The following is a 13,906-nucleotide window of genomic DNA, read 5'->3' as shown; positions in this document are numbered from 1 at the left end:
TTTACTTATAATTCACTGTATCACAATGCCAGTGGGTCAGAAGTTCACATATACTAAGTTGACTGTGGCTTTAAACAGCTTGGAACATTCCAGAAAACTTCCGACTTCAACTGGAAATACCACTAGACTCCTTTTACAATTGGGAACTTCACAGTCCTATTGATCAAACCACCATGAACAGGTAGGCTATCAAATCAAACTTTATTTGTCACTTGCGCCGAACACAACAAGTGTAGACCTTACCGTGAAATGCTTACTTACCTTAACCAACAATGCAGTTCAAGAAAGAGTTAAGAAAATATTTACCAAATAAACTACAGTAAAAAATAATAAAAAGTAACACAATAAAATAACAATAACGAAGCTATATACAGGGGGTACCAAGTCAATGTGTGGGCGTACAGGTTAGTCGAGGTAATTTGTACATGTAGGTATGCATAGATAATAAACAGCGAGTGCAGCAGTGTAAAAACAAATGGGGGGTTAATGTAAATAGTCCGGGTGGCCATTTGTTTAATTGTTCAGCAGTCTTATGGCTTGGGGGTAGAAGCTGTTTAGGAGCCTTTTGGTCCTAGACTTGGCGGTACCGCTTGCTGTGCGGTAGCAGAGAGAATAGTCTATGACTTGGGTGACTGGAGTCTGACAATTTTTGGGGCTTTCCTATGACACGCCTAGTATATAGGTCCTGGATGTCAGGAAGCTTGGCCCCAGTGGTGTACTGGGCTGTACACACTACCCTCTGTAGCGCCAAGCAGTTGCCATACCAGGCAGTGATGCAACCAGTCAGGATGCTCTCCATGGTGCAGCTGTAGAACTTTTTGAGGATCTGGGGACCCATGCCAAATCTTTTCAGTCTCCTGATGGGAAAAGGTGTTGCTGTGCCCTCTTCACGACTGTCTTGGTGTGTTTGGACCATGATAGTTTGTTGGGGATGTGGACACCAAGGAACTTGAAACTCTCGACCCGGTCCACTACAGCCCTGTCGATGTTAATGGGGGCCTGTTCGGCCCGCCTTTTCCTGTAGTCCACGATCAGCTCCTTTGTCTTGCTCACATTGAGGGAGAGGTTGTTGTCCTGGCACCACACTGCCAAGGTCTCTGACCTCCTCCCTATAGGCTGTCTCATCGTTGTCGGTAACCAGGCCTCCCACTGTTGTGTCGTCAGCAAATTTAATGATGTTGTTGGAGTCGTGTTTGGCCACGCAGTCGTGGGTGAACAGGTGTCTATACATATCAACAACTAATATTAGCCAGAGCAAGGTGAGCTAAAATCTAACGAGGGAACAGTAGGTAAACCTTCTCAAACTTAAAAAAAACTTGTAGTTGGCTGTCAAAATTGCACTGAATAGTAGCCTGCTCACGCTTCTGCAGCGTGCCTGCCAATGTCTGATTGTCCTAATCCCCTTGCTGCCTGCCCAGTTGATTGATGGCAAATACATTTGACTGACAACTAAGAGATATTATTATTTTGTTCTTTTTTTAAATTAGGCAAGTCAGATAAGAATAAATTCTTATTTACAATGACGACCTACCCTGGCCAAACCCTAACCAGGACGACACTAGGCCAATTGTGCCCTGCCCTATGGGTCTCCCAATCACAGCCAGTTGTGATTCAGCCTGGAATCGTACCAGGGTCTGTAGTGACTCCACTGAGATGCAGTGCCTTACACCGCTACGCCACTCGGGAGCCCCATATGCTAACTGTGGATAACAGTCATTCAAGTTCAGCATAGCTAGCTAGCGAAGTGATTCACATTTCTTGCTTGCTAACCAAATGACACATGACCTACATTTCTGTAGCCACCGTAAAAAGATATAGGGTGAAAAAGTCAGCCGCTCACGCACTCGTCCAACATAAGTTCTGTGCTTTTAAGCTAGCAAAATAAATAGGTAAATAAATATATAAGCTAACCTATTGGCCACGTTATGACTGACTTGTAATCATTGCCCTGGATAGTTTGATTGTACTGACATTCCCAGACTTTGACATTTGTCAGTTTTTGTCCAAAATATTGTGTTCATAAAATATGTCATGATTGAGGAATTGTAACAGGCCCACAATGTGAATACTTGAGGTGCTTTCAAGACAACCAGGTACTAAAAAATGTTTCATGACATCAGTGATCTTCAGGTTGGAAAGCCGGACCTCAAGAAAGATGCCCGAGTTTCTGACTTGGAATTCCGAGTAGGATGACCGTTACCCAAAAAATCCCAGTCGGCGCTAGTTTTTACCGAGTTCCCAGTATTCTTGAACACATTGAATTCGGAAGTCGGAGATTTCAGAGTTCCTAGTTCCCAGTTGTTTTGAATGCGGCATAAAGCCCCTTTTTAGATATATTTGCCAGTTTCAATGCATAACATCTAGAAGTTGTCAATTTTCAGGTTTAGAAGAAGTAACTGCTAAATGATGACTCCCATTCGTATAAGCTGATAGCATAGCTACCATACAGAAATCAGTGGTGGTAGTCAAAGTTGATTGGTGACGATGACATGAACATGTATTGAGGTTGACATCCATACACGCTTTATACACAGATTTTCACCTCAACATGGTGTGAAATACATATATAAACAACAGCCTAAATATAGGATCATTTTGCTGGGGGGCAATGAGGAGATTCAGGATCTTTCCCACCACGCGTTTCCATTGTTTTGGTCGAGTTTCATGGAATTTTGAGTCAAATAGAACCTACTTTTGACTGATATTCTGATTGTCCCTTTGTTTCATATCGGCAAAGTAGTTAAAACGCTGTCAGTTCCACTTTAAGGCCAACCTTTCACATGGGCAGAGTTAATAAGGTGTGAAGAAGATAATGTTTGCACCCCAAATGGCACTCCAGTACCTTTATAGTGAGCCCATGGGACTCTGGTAAAAAGTAGTGCACCAAATAGGGAATAGGGTGCCATTTAGGATGCTCTCGTTCACACACACACACACACACACACACACACACACACACACACACACACACACACACACACACACACACACACACACACACACACACACACACACACATACACACAGCACACACACGCATACACACACTTACATTAGGGATGTGACAAATGTTCTTAACGTTTAAACTGCCATTTAATGAAAATGACGTGAATTCACATTTCAGATATGGTCCTGCATATGACCTCTAAGGGGCAATGCAGTTCAATCTACCGCAGACCTGTCTACCTACCAGATGGTCGTCACTAGTTACCACAGCCTACAAAGTCATTTACCCTGCCTATTTCTACAATTCATTTTCTTAAAATGTGGTTATAAACCACACTGCTAACCTTATGCCTAACCCTACATTTCCACACATTTTATCTAGTAGAAACCCCACCAGACACGCTCACCTCGTTAATGGCTCCTGAGTGGTGCAGCGGTCTAAGGCACTGCATCTCAGTGCAAGAGGTGTCACTGTAGTCTCTGGTTCAATTGGCCCAGTGTTGCCGGGGTGGGCCGTCATTGTAAATAAGAATATGTTCTTAACTGATTTGCAGTTTTAGGTTTTCTGATGTGTGCCTCTCTTTAATGTTCTCAGTTCTCTGTAGTACATGGGACTTCATGTCCCACTTCTCATCAGTGCCATGTGTAGTTGCAGTGATGTATGCAGCGCATTCATAGAAGTCCAACAATCTGTTGCACCACGTCTGGTATTTGAGAGCTTGCGCTTTGTAGGACTACTTACAGATCAATCATTGAACAATTTCTTCCTTCGGGCCATCAAGGTTTTTCGACATCTTGTAGTCTGGTTATAGATATTCCATTAGGGCAACTGCTGCCAGCAACGGGTTGGGTCTCACAGTGCCTCCCTTTCAGCATTGCACCTGTACTGCCACTGTAGCTCAATTACACCTCGCAAAGTTAGCATTTCACAACCTTCTCATTTAACATCTTAATAAAGTATTGCCATAAATGATTTTGCTGCTGTCGCTTTCCTGTCTTTTTTTTATTTTTTTACTATTGACAAAGGATGACGTGCGGAGCGCTTTTTATCCGTGACAAATACATTTAAAGGTGCATATCTCCTCCTAACTGTACAGCATTGTTGCATTAGGTATTTGTTTAATTCACATTTCTTCCTTTATGATGATGTTCGGGACCGGTTAGTGGTAGTTTTGTGACAACTGCACTGTGATTGTAGTAGTAGTTTTACGATAACTACAGTGATTTTAATTGTTGCAATGACAGCCTGTTGTTGTACTCTTCCCACAGTTTGCTTACTTGATATCTAGCGAACTCGTTCAAAACTGCCGCTGTCCTGCTGTCTCAGCTGGCCTACTGTGTTTACAGTACCGTACAACCTATTCTTGCATCCAATGTGCCCAATGTCACAGCGGTTGACTGAAATGCATAGTTTGGTGGGGAAAAAAGAAAAAAGGAATGCTTTAAAAACAACTATAATGAAAATATTATGAGTGAATACATACTTGTAAAGAATACTTAGAGTACAAAGTGCTAGTCACTCAGCTTTAGAGTAGTTAAAAGGTCTACTTCCCTGCTTTTGACAGGAGCTGGCTAGTACCTGCCCATTGACTTTCAGCAATAGCGCTAAGCTAACGATATGCTACCTTCAACTTCCTTCAAACTGCATGCAGAGACATAAAACTGGTATCCACGAGTTTGTCTGACTCTGGGTAAGTAGAATATTACCAAAAATCAGCAAATCCCGAAGTATCCCTTTAAGGGGTTCAAAGAAAGAGATAGCTAAATGAACTAGAGTGTAAAAAAAAATGCACAGAAAACTATGTAGTAAACCTTGAAATGGTCAGTTCATGTTTTAAATCAAATGATGTTGCTTTCATAGCCTCCATCAAATAAATAGCCTTGAGTCAGAAGTAATATGATATAAAGATCTTTACAGTCGGACAGAGGCAGATAAGCAAAGGCAGAGAAAAAAAACGAGTTCTGAATAGCCATGGCTAAAGAAAGTGGGCCTTGTAAATGCTATGTGTTCACTAACTAAACAGTCTCTGTAACCAGAGGACCAGGCATTTCTCATGTCCCAGGTGTTTATTTTCCTAACGTCACATGAGCCGTTAACAACTGTCGCAGCTTTCCACTTCAGGCTAGTAACCTCGAGTCGCAAATTCAGACAAGATGCCCAAATAATCCGCTACCCCTAAAATTACCCCTGTAGGCAGGCTACATAAGAGCCAGAGCCGCGGCACTCTCGAGCAACACACTGACTTCCAGGAAAAGTTCTAAGGAGACAAAATAGGAAGCCCAAGATTATGCCCTTTGGAATTTGGTGTAAAAACAAAATTCTTCAAGATTCCAGAACTCTTCTCCATTGTTCAGAGCGGAGAGTGAGAAAGAACAAGAGAGAATGAGATAACGACTGCTGAATCTGTGCAGCATACAGATAGATAGCTTCAGAATGTGTAGGCTAAGTATGTTTACTCACCACGTCAGACTCCTCACTGCCCGAGAGATACATATCTGCCCTACCCGGCTCTGCTCTTGCCCCTGCTCTGCCCGGTCCGGGAGAAATATTCCTCAGCTACTGCCCATCTCCTCCCAGTCCCAGCACAGAGAACTCCTACTACTACAGCACTCCTTGGCTCCTTTCAGTAAAACACACTGAAACTACATAGACTACAGTAAAGTAACCCACAAAAAGTTTGAAGTTTGGAGTTTGGCATTGGGAGTTTCAGCCCTTGTATGGCCCAGTCCTGTCCTATACCGGCTGAAAGAGAGACGAGCCTCTTCTTTCCCACGCTGGGAAAACACTCCTTCAGTGAGCTGCGACCGTTCTCCAGCCCCCAAAAACAAGACCCCCCCCCCAAACCCCTCCCACACACACATACATAGCCTGAACAAACACACATAGCCAGTTAGGAAGTAAGAACTCTGGCCAACAGGGCAGGCCTGAAAATTCCAGAATCCACCAAAAGCAGCTGCAGCAGCTTTTAATTTCTGTGTGAGTGTGTGATCCTGAGAGTTTACATGTGTTCGGCTATGCCTTGAAGAGGTTACACTTTGAGGAGAGGAAGGGTAAAGACTCAAACTTACTGTACATAGAAGCCCAACACATGTTCTTAAAACCAAAGTTCAGGAAATAATTATCTTTACTATGTTGAAAATATGCCATACGCAGATTACGTACAGAGGCTTGATCAATGCCCAATAGGCCACAAAAACGGATACACGTACTTTGAACATTCTTCATTCAGTTTATTGGGGTCCGCTGGGTGACTGTAGTGGTTACTGTGATAGAAGTCATCTAACTTCAAACGACCATGGCCCGGTTTCCCAAAAGCATCTTATGGTTCTAACGGTGAATTTAGCCTCAAGATGCTTTTGGGAGACCATCTTTTCATAATTACACATCAGAGGCCCCCTGAGTGCGTTCGGTGCAATGTGTGCTTCTGTGTCTTTGAAATTGTGATAATATCATCTCAGCGCTCATGTAGCAGAAACGGGGTCAAACGTGAAATGATGTGTTAAAGCGTGAGAACACCAACCCCCGCTGTGTCACTGCGTGTGAAGCGGGGCAAAAGGCTGGAGCAACCGTCACAAATAGAGTCCATATGAGTTAGACTACACTACAGGGTCACAGAAGACCTCAGGGAGTAGGATCTAGAGCAAAGACTTTCTCCTTTAAACCATAAGCAAATGTAGGTGTCAATTCTGTATTGGTCAAGTTCAAGTATTGTTGCCAATATATTTTCTCATTGATCACTTGACTCACGTCTCACTCTCTCATCCATATAACTTTAACGCATCATGGTGTCAGAAGTGGGATAAGCAGGCCTATAGCAAATCCCATGATACAAATCCCATGATACACCACTCCTCCTCAGCCACCTGGCATTGCCCAGTGGTGTAATCGTTAGTCCAAACGATACCAAACAGTTGCAAAACGTTTTGCAATGAAAACGAGTTTCTAATGGACAAATTCAGGTTGGTCCCTCCATCTTTGGTTCTGTTTGGTTCCTAGTGAATACACCCCAGAGAGAGAGAGACATTGAGAGAACCACGTGTTTGGCGGGTAAATCCTACTAGATTATGTGACTGTTTGCTCTGCTTTAACCCCTTTCCAAAGATTATAATCCAGAGCGTGTGCTGGGCAGTGTTAGAGACTATTGCCTCGTCAGGACAGTGATCCACGACCACCAGTTAAGCCCCTACTCTACAGAACACGCCTGGTAACCAGGTTATATATCTGGTATAACAAAACAAATACAAAACCTAGTAGGCTCATGGTTCTCACCCCATTCCATAGACTTGCACAGTAATTATGGTAACTTCCGGAGGACATCCTCCAACCTATCAAAGCTCTTGCAGTATAAACTGACACGTTGTTCACCCAATCAAAGGGTCAGAGAATGAATCTAGTACTGAAAGCATAAGCTACAGCTAGCTAGCACTGCAGTGCATAACATGTGGTGAGTAGTTGAATCAGAGAGAGAAAGACAATAGTTGAACAGTTTTGAACAAATAAATTTTTTACAAAATTAAGGAAAAGCAAGAGAGAGCTAGCTATATTTCGTAGTATATTTCTTTTCACTTTCACTTACTTAGCTAGCATCGAATGCAGCTATCTAGTTTAGCCGACTCAAACACCCGGCTTAAACAGCGAGGGATGCTATGTTAGCTAGCTGGCTATGGCTATCCAACACTGGAACTGTTCCAATTCAAGGTAAGCTTTTGGTTTTATAAATGCATTGCCACCGGGGCCCACTGGTGTAACTGCTAAACTGCTTGCTGCTGACTGTACACTGTACTGCACGATTATAGCGGGTTGACTAACGCGTTAGTTCTAGTATATACAGTATGTTGACTATGACGTGACAACAATGAAGGCTGTGTGTAGCGGTTAGTGGTCATGATATGAAGGTTTGGCATGGAAAGGTTTTTTCCCCTGGTCACAGATAGGGCTGTGGCGGTCACGAAATTTAGACAGCTGGTGATTATCAAGCAAATAACTGTCAGTCTCACGGTAATTGAACGTTCATTTACATAAACACATCTCCTGGCTTCCACACATAGCCTACAAGCCACTGATACAGATCTTTGGAACATTTACATAATAAAAAGTATAATAAATCCATGTAATATAGCCTACACCTTCACAATAAATACATTTCTTATTTTAGACAGTTCTAAAGAAGCATGATATGAAGAAAATGTAGTCTATTTCAAAAGGACAGAATAGCATACTCTGAGTTGTCCTTATGTTAGGTCCTGATCTGGCTATGCCCGAATGGCTGTGGGCTACACTAGTTCATTTAGAAAACAAGATTCACTTAGAATTCCGTGGCATTATTTAATAGTATGAAGAATACAACTGAAAAAAGCTGCCAGTTAGGCTCTACACCCCTTGTAAAGCGGATTAATATGCTTAATTTTAAGAAGTTATTTGGCCACTTTAGTTGTGATACAAACCTTATTAAAACATATAGGCCTATGGGCTGGGCTAAATGAGGTGTGCGACTATGATTCAAAAAAGGCATTGTTTCTTATGCTGGGCATCATTTTCAAGTTATAATATATAATTCACAAGTGACAGGCTAATATTGTCACATAGCAGACTATTTTTGATTTAATCTTGTCTTTACATATACTAAATAATATATGTCATGCACCTGTATTGAAACAGGGTCAGCGGGGGAGAAAAATGTTATCTATGCTTTTAAATAGCGAATGGAGGACGCTTTCCCCGTGGTTTATTTTAATGCCAGTCAGGTAGGCTATACTTTTGTTGTAAATATAAGCAATGTGCTTAAAATTAGGAAAGTTGAGAAATAAATATAGTAGGCCTAGCCTATAGAAAGCTAATGGGATTCTCCTCTTTTTAGTAAAGGCCATCACTCTGTTTTCTCTCACAGTTGCATAGCCTATGGAAATGTTGCACAACATGAGCTCATGGGCTCTCATGAAGTGTTTGATTAGATTTTTGAAGACATTTGCATTGATGTCAGGGTGATTAGAGGGACAATAGAGTCCTGAGTACCATGCAGTTAGTAAGTTTTGTAGGCTACTAATGACCATCAGCAGCATCAGAGCTTGGAGGAGCCTACTTACCGTGACTAAACGGTCACGTGGAATTTGACTGCCTTCATGACTCGTGACCGCTGGTGTGGCGGTAATATGGTCACTGCAGTCCACAAGCGAAATAAAAAGTTGAGAGGAGGAGAGCGCGTAGATAGATGCGAACATTTATTATATTAAGGCCCCCGAGTGGAGCAGCGGTCTAAGGAACTGCAACTCAGTGCTAGAGGTGTCACTACAGACCCTGGTTCGATCCCAGGCTGTATCATAACTGGCCGTGATCTGGAGTCCCATAGGGTGGCACACAATTGGCCCAGCATCATCCGGGTTAGGGGAGGGTTTGGCCGGGGTAGGCTGTCATAGTAAAATAAAAATATGTTCTTAACTGACTTACTGTACCTAAATGGAAAAAAACTATTTAAAAAAAAAAAAAATACTGTATACCCTATGCATCCAAACATCCATTCTCTTCCACCCTCTTCCACATATTCATATTCACCATCCCTCACTCTTCCCTCAAACTCCCATTCATATACACATCCACACAAACGCACATCAATAGTACAGTTGACATACATGGTATATTTCCCCCTTTGAATTGTCTTTCAGCGTCCATGTAACCCATTGGCATTGGCTACTTCTCTCATTACTTCATAGAGAAGAACAATTATTTGGAGAGAAATCCGGCCCTGGATTTTGATCTCCTTTCCCCCTGTGCTCTCAGAATGTTTATTTTGGTCTGATAGTTCCACAGTCTGAAGATTACCAAGCTTGGGTATTTAGCATTATTCTGTTTCAAGCTGATCCTATGGCATCGTTACAGATCTTCTGGTGATATATCCATGTCAAGTTCCTCTGATATCGCATAGTTGGAAAGGTCTCCTTTTTCCTCATCTTCCGTTTAGGACAATATTCTCAATTCATCTTCTAAACTTTGCAACTTTGTTTTCAAAAGGCTGATTTGGTTATTTGTTTGTTCATGCGCATGCCCTGTTTGTGTGTCTTACACGATAGCCTCGGCTTTCTTTTCGAGGGAATCTACTTTTGTAATAGTAACAGATTGTAGCAGTTAGTTTGTTTTGGTGTGCATTGAGAGCATTTTAGCAATGTTTTCCTGGAAAGCCTTTAACTGTTCATTACTTTCGTTTGCGTCTCGAAGTTGCTCCTCGTGTCGGCCCCACTTTACCAACTGATTGGTTCGCTGTTGTACAAAGCTGATTGCTCACACTCTCCCAGTTGCTTGGGGATATGTTGATTTATCAATTTTAGAGTTCCTTTCATGTGACGGAGAAAAACTTCTGTACATTTTCTATCCTCATTATAAGATCAAATCAAATCAAATGTATTTATAAAGCCCTTCTTACATCAGCTGATATCTCAAAGTGCTGTACAGAAACCCAGCCTAAAACCCCAAAAAGCAAGCAATGCAGGTGTAGAAGCACAGAAGGTGTAGAAGATGCTGTTCATTGATTGCCAGTGTACTGAGGGTTTATTAGCTAATTATTGGGTTTTAATGAGGAGGATGTGAGTGTGTTCTCTGTGATCATCTAACTATGTGTGTGTGTGTGTGAGTGCGTGCGTGCGTACGACAGATATCAGTAATTGGGGTGGGTTGAGCCAAGGTTTGAACAGATCAATTGTCCTCTTGTTCTGCCATATCTACAAAATATGACCTCTCATGAACAAACTGGCATAACGTTGCCATCATCCCTAAAGCATATGTAAAATGAAGACTTGTCCCGGTTACATCAGCATCAATACTGAGGCCGCGTCCCAAATGGCACCCTATTCCCTATATAGTGGACTACTTTTTACCAGGGCAATAGGGTATAGGGCAGGGATCATCAACTAGATTCAGCCACGAGCCGTTTTTTTTCTTGAGCAGATTGTCGGGGGCCTGGAACATAATTACAAATCATTTGTAGACTGCAAATTGACCGCAAAAAGCCCAAAAAGTTATGTTTGACTAAAACATAATAATGTGTATTTCTATTATGCATGGCAATAGTTGGGAACTGATTTCTTAAACAAAAATCACTTGGAGCAGATTTCCTGGTATTTTTCCCAGTCTTTTATTTCAAACAATGAAAAAAATATATATATAATTTTTTTGCTCAGAAAACTTGGGGCCAAATCAAACCACCCCGCGGACTGCCAGTTGGGAAACCCTGGTATAGGGGATAGGGTGCCATTTGGGACAAACCCTGAGAGAGAGGCGGTGACTGACTGGTAGTTGTGGGAGATGGAAAACCCACATTCTCTCATTGGCTAAAATAAGAATGTGGACAAGTGGAAGTGCCCTGTGGCATTCTAAATTCATTACATTCACAAAAAAGGTTCAAAACTATAAAAAATGAAACAAATAAAAATAACCATGGTTTTCAAACCACTCAGCTTCCATTCCCTCCCAAAATAACCTGCCCGGAAACAGTTCCTCACCCCTGGAAGAGACACTGGTTATCAATATGAGCTACTGTATAAATCATAAAAGGCATTTTTCTACTCGCTCCTTAAACTCAGTTCACATATCGACTCAATATCCCAAAGTAGGGACCATATCCATAAAGCGTCTCAGACTATGAGTGATGATCTAGGATCAGGTCCCCAGTCTGTGTAATCTCATTCACTATGTTCTAAAAGGCAAAACTGATCCTAGATCAGACTCAGAGCCGATTTGTGAATACGGGCACTGAGCAAACATCAAATCGATCTTATTCAACCACCCAAACAGGCCCAAAGAGCTCTAAGGCTGTGTTTACACAGGCAGCCTAATTCTGATATTTTTCCACTAATTGGTCTTTTGATAAATCATATCAGCTCTTTTGCCAATAATTAGGTCAAAAATCTGAATTGAGCTGCCTATGTAAATGCAGCCTAATTGATCAATTGCACATTCCTTTGTGGAACGATTGTCACGCCCTTACCTTAGTTATCTTTCTTTTCTTTATTATTTTGGTTAGGTCAGGGTGTGACGAGGGTGGTATGTGTGTTTTTGTCTTGTCTAAGGTTTTGGGTATGTCTAGGTGTGTGTGTGTAGTCTAGGCATTATGTAGGTCTATGGTGGCCTAGATTGGTTCCCAATCAGAGGCAGCTGTTTATCATTGTCTCTGATTGGGGATCCTATTTAGGTTGCCATTTTCCAGTTTGGTTAGTGGGTGATTGTCTAGGTGATGTTGCATGTCTGCACTCGTGTCATTTAGCGTTTACGTTCGTTTTGTTGTTTTGTATTAGTTTGTTAAGTGTTCTTCGTTTCATTAAAGAAGATGTATTCACATCACGCTGCGCTTTGGTCTCCTCACTACGATGTCCGTGACAACGATATAATAAATCATAATGAACAAACTACACTATGACTGTATTTCTTACAGTATGTTCACTTCTTCCATTGTTAATCTGTAAAATCCCATTAAATGAGAGTGGACGTTTTTGTAAAGTCAACAAGAACACTGGTGTAACACTAATGGGCTAGAATAAGCCACTATTAGATTATTAAAGAGCTTTCTCCAATCTGTAGCACTTCTTCCTAGGGGGTTTTCTCTTGCCAACAATCCTATTACACAAATGAAATGCTCCAAGATTACACTCTGTGCAATCAATTTGAATTCCTAGGAGAAAAAACCCACAAACACTTCCAATTGTCCAATTCTCTGAATTGCTTGGGGAAAACCCCCACAAACACTTCCAATTGTCCAATTCTCTGAATTGCTAGGACAAAAAAAATACATACAACTTTTTATCAGTCCAATTTTTGAAGGGGAGAATAAAAACAATAGTGAAATGTAGGGATGCACCGATATTACATTTTTGGCCGATATCGAAATCCGATATTTTCCTTGCCAAAAAACCTGATACAATACCTGATATTTTAACATTTTAGCGGCATTTTAAGCATTCTAGCACAGTTAAATGGTTGAAACACACACACACACTGACCAAAAAGTTATTTTGTTGGCATTTACGAATGTTCCCATTACCAGTAAAACATAATCAAAACCTATTTCTTTCTCTTACTTGTTCAGTTGTTTCATTCTCAACCAGGATTTCATCAGACATGTCAAGCAGTGAAGTTTCAGCTGTCTGTCCGTGGCCTCTCTTCCTTGGTGCACACTGTCACTGTGTCCGTTTCCATCTTGTCCAGCTGTGTCTAACACTTCACGTAAATCCTGTTTCTTATCTGCATCGAAGTATCGGTCCTTGTACCTAGCATCGAGCATGGTGGCGACACAGTAAAGAGGCTCAGAGAGAATGCCACCGAATCGCTTGTTCACAGCATCTAGTAAAGTACTTTTCCAAGTTAACCCGACGGTCTGTGTCGGCATTTTTGTTGAGCAGGCGTTTCAATGCCATGACAGAGGGTATCACGTCTGCTGCAGACACAGTTGATGAGCTTGTTTCTCAAGTCAGTTGTTCGAATGGAGCTAGGAGTGTGTTCATGTTTACAAGTTTCAAACATGTTCTCAAATGCCATTGAAATGGCAGCAGCGGTATGAGGACCAGCACATTCTTGAGCATGCAATACGGCTTTCCTCAGTGCGAAATCCTTGTCGACCCACTGTGCTGTCAGACTCAGCATGCTCATGGGGCTGACATCGCTGGTCCAAATGTCAGTCGTGAAGCTAATAGCAGTGACGCCCATAGCAAGTAGCTAATGGATGTGTGTTTCAACAATACTGTGTAACTCCGGTAGGGTAACATCTGAAAAATAGCGCCTACTTGATAGTGTGTACCGGGGCTGGAGGTGCTCGACCAGTCTGCGAAAGCCAACATCATCCACAACAGAGAACGGTTGATTGTCAAGGGCAATGAATTTCATTATCTTCGCGTTAATGGATTTCGCCTTTGAGTTGTCTCGCTGAAATTTTCTTACTGCTCGACCTGTTGACTGCTCGATCCACACAGCAGACATTGT

The 13,906-nt window shown here is 41.9% G+C and overlaps 1 protein-coding gene across 7 annotated transcripts in view; it reads right to left on the bottom strand.

Moving 5' to 3' along the window:
- The window catches only part of LOC139531972 (voltage-dependent L-type calcium channel subunit beta-2-like), a 101,856-nt gene that overhangs the window by 49,761 nt on the left and 38,189 nt on the right, over positions 1-13,906 (bottom strand). The window contains exon 1 of one of the 7 annotated variants that reach the window (XM_071329032.1): positions 5,408-5,712. The exons of the other annotated variants lie outside the window; for them this stretch is intronic. Coding sequence (XP_071185133.1) covers positions 5,408-5,440 — 33 coding nt within the window. The 5' untranslated portion in view covers positions 5,441-5,712. Of the gene's footprint in view, positions 1-5,407; positions 5,713-13,906 lie in introns of those variants that run through there. 7 annotated transcript variants of the gene reach the window in all.

The sequence above is a fragment of the Salvelinus alpinus genome, chromosome 10 (genome assembly GCF_045679555.1).
Source record: "Salvelinus alpinus chromosome 10, SLU_Salpinus.1, whole genome shotgun sequence".
NCBI lineage: Eukaryota > Metazoa > Chordata > Actinopteri > Salmoniformes > Salmonidae > Salvelinus > Salvelinus alpinus.
This window is presented reverse-complemented; position numbering and strand designations above follow the sequence as displayed.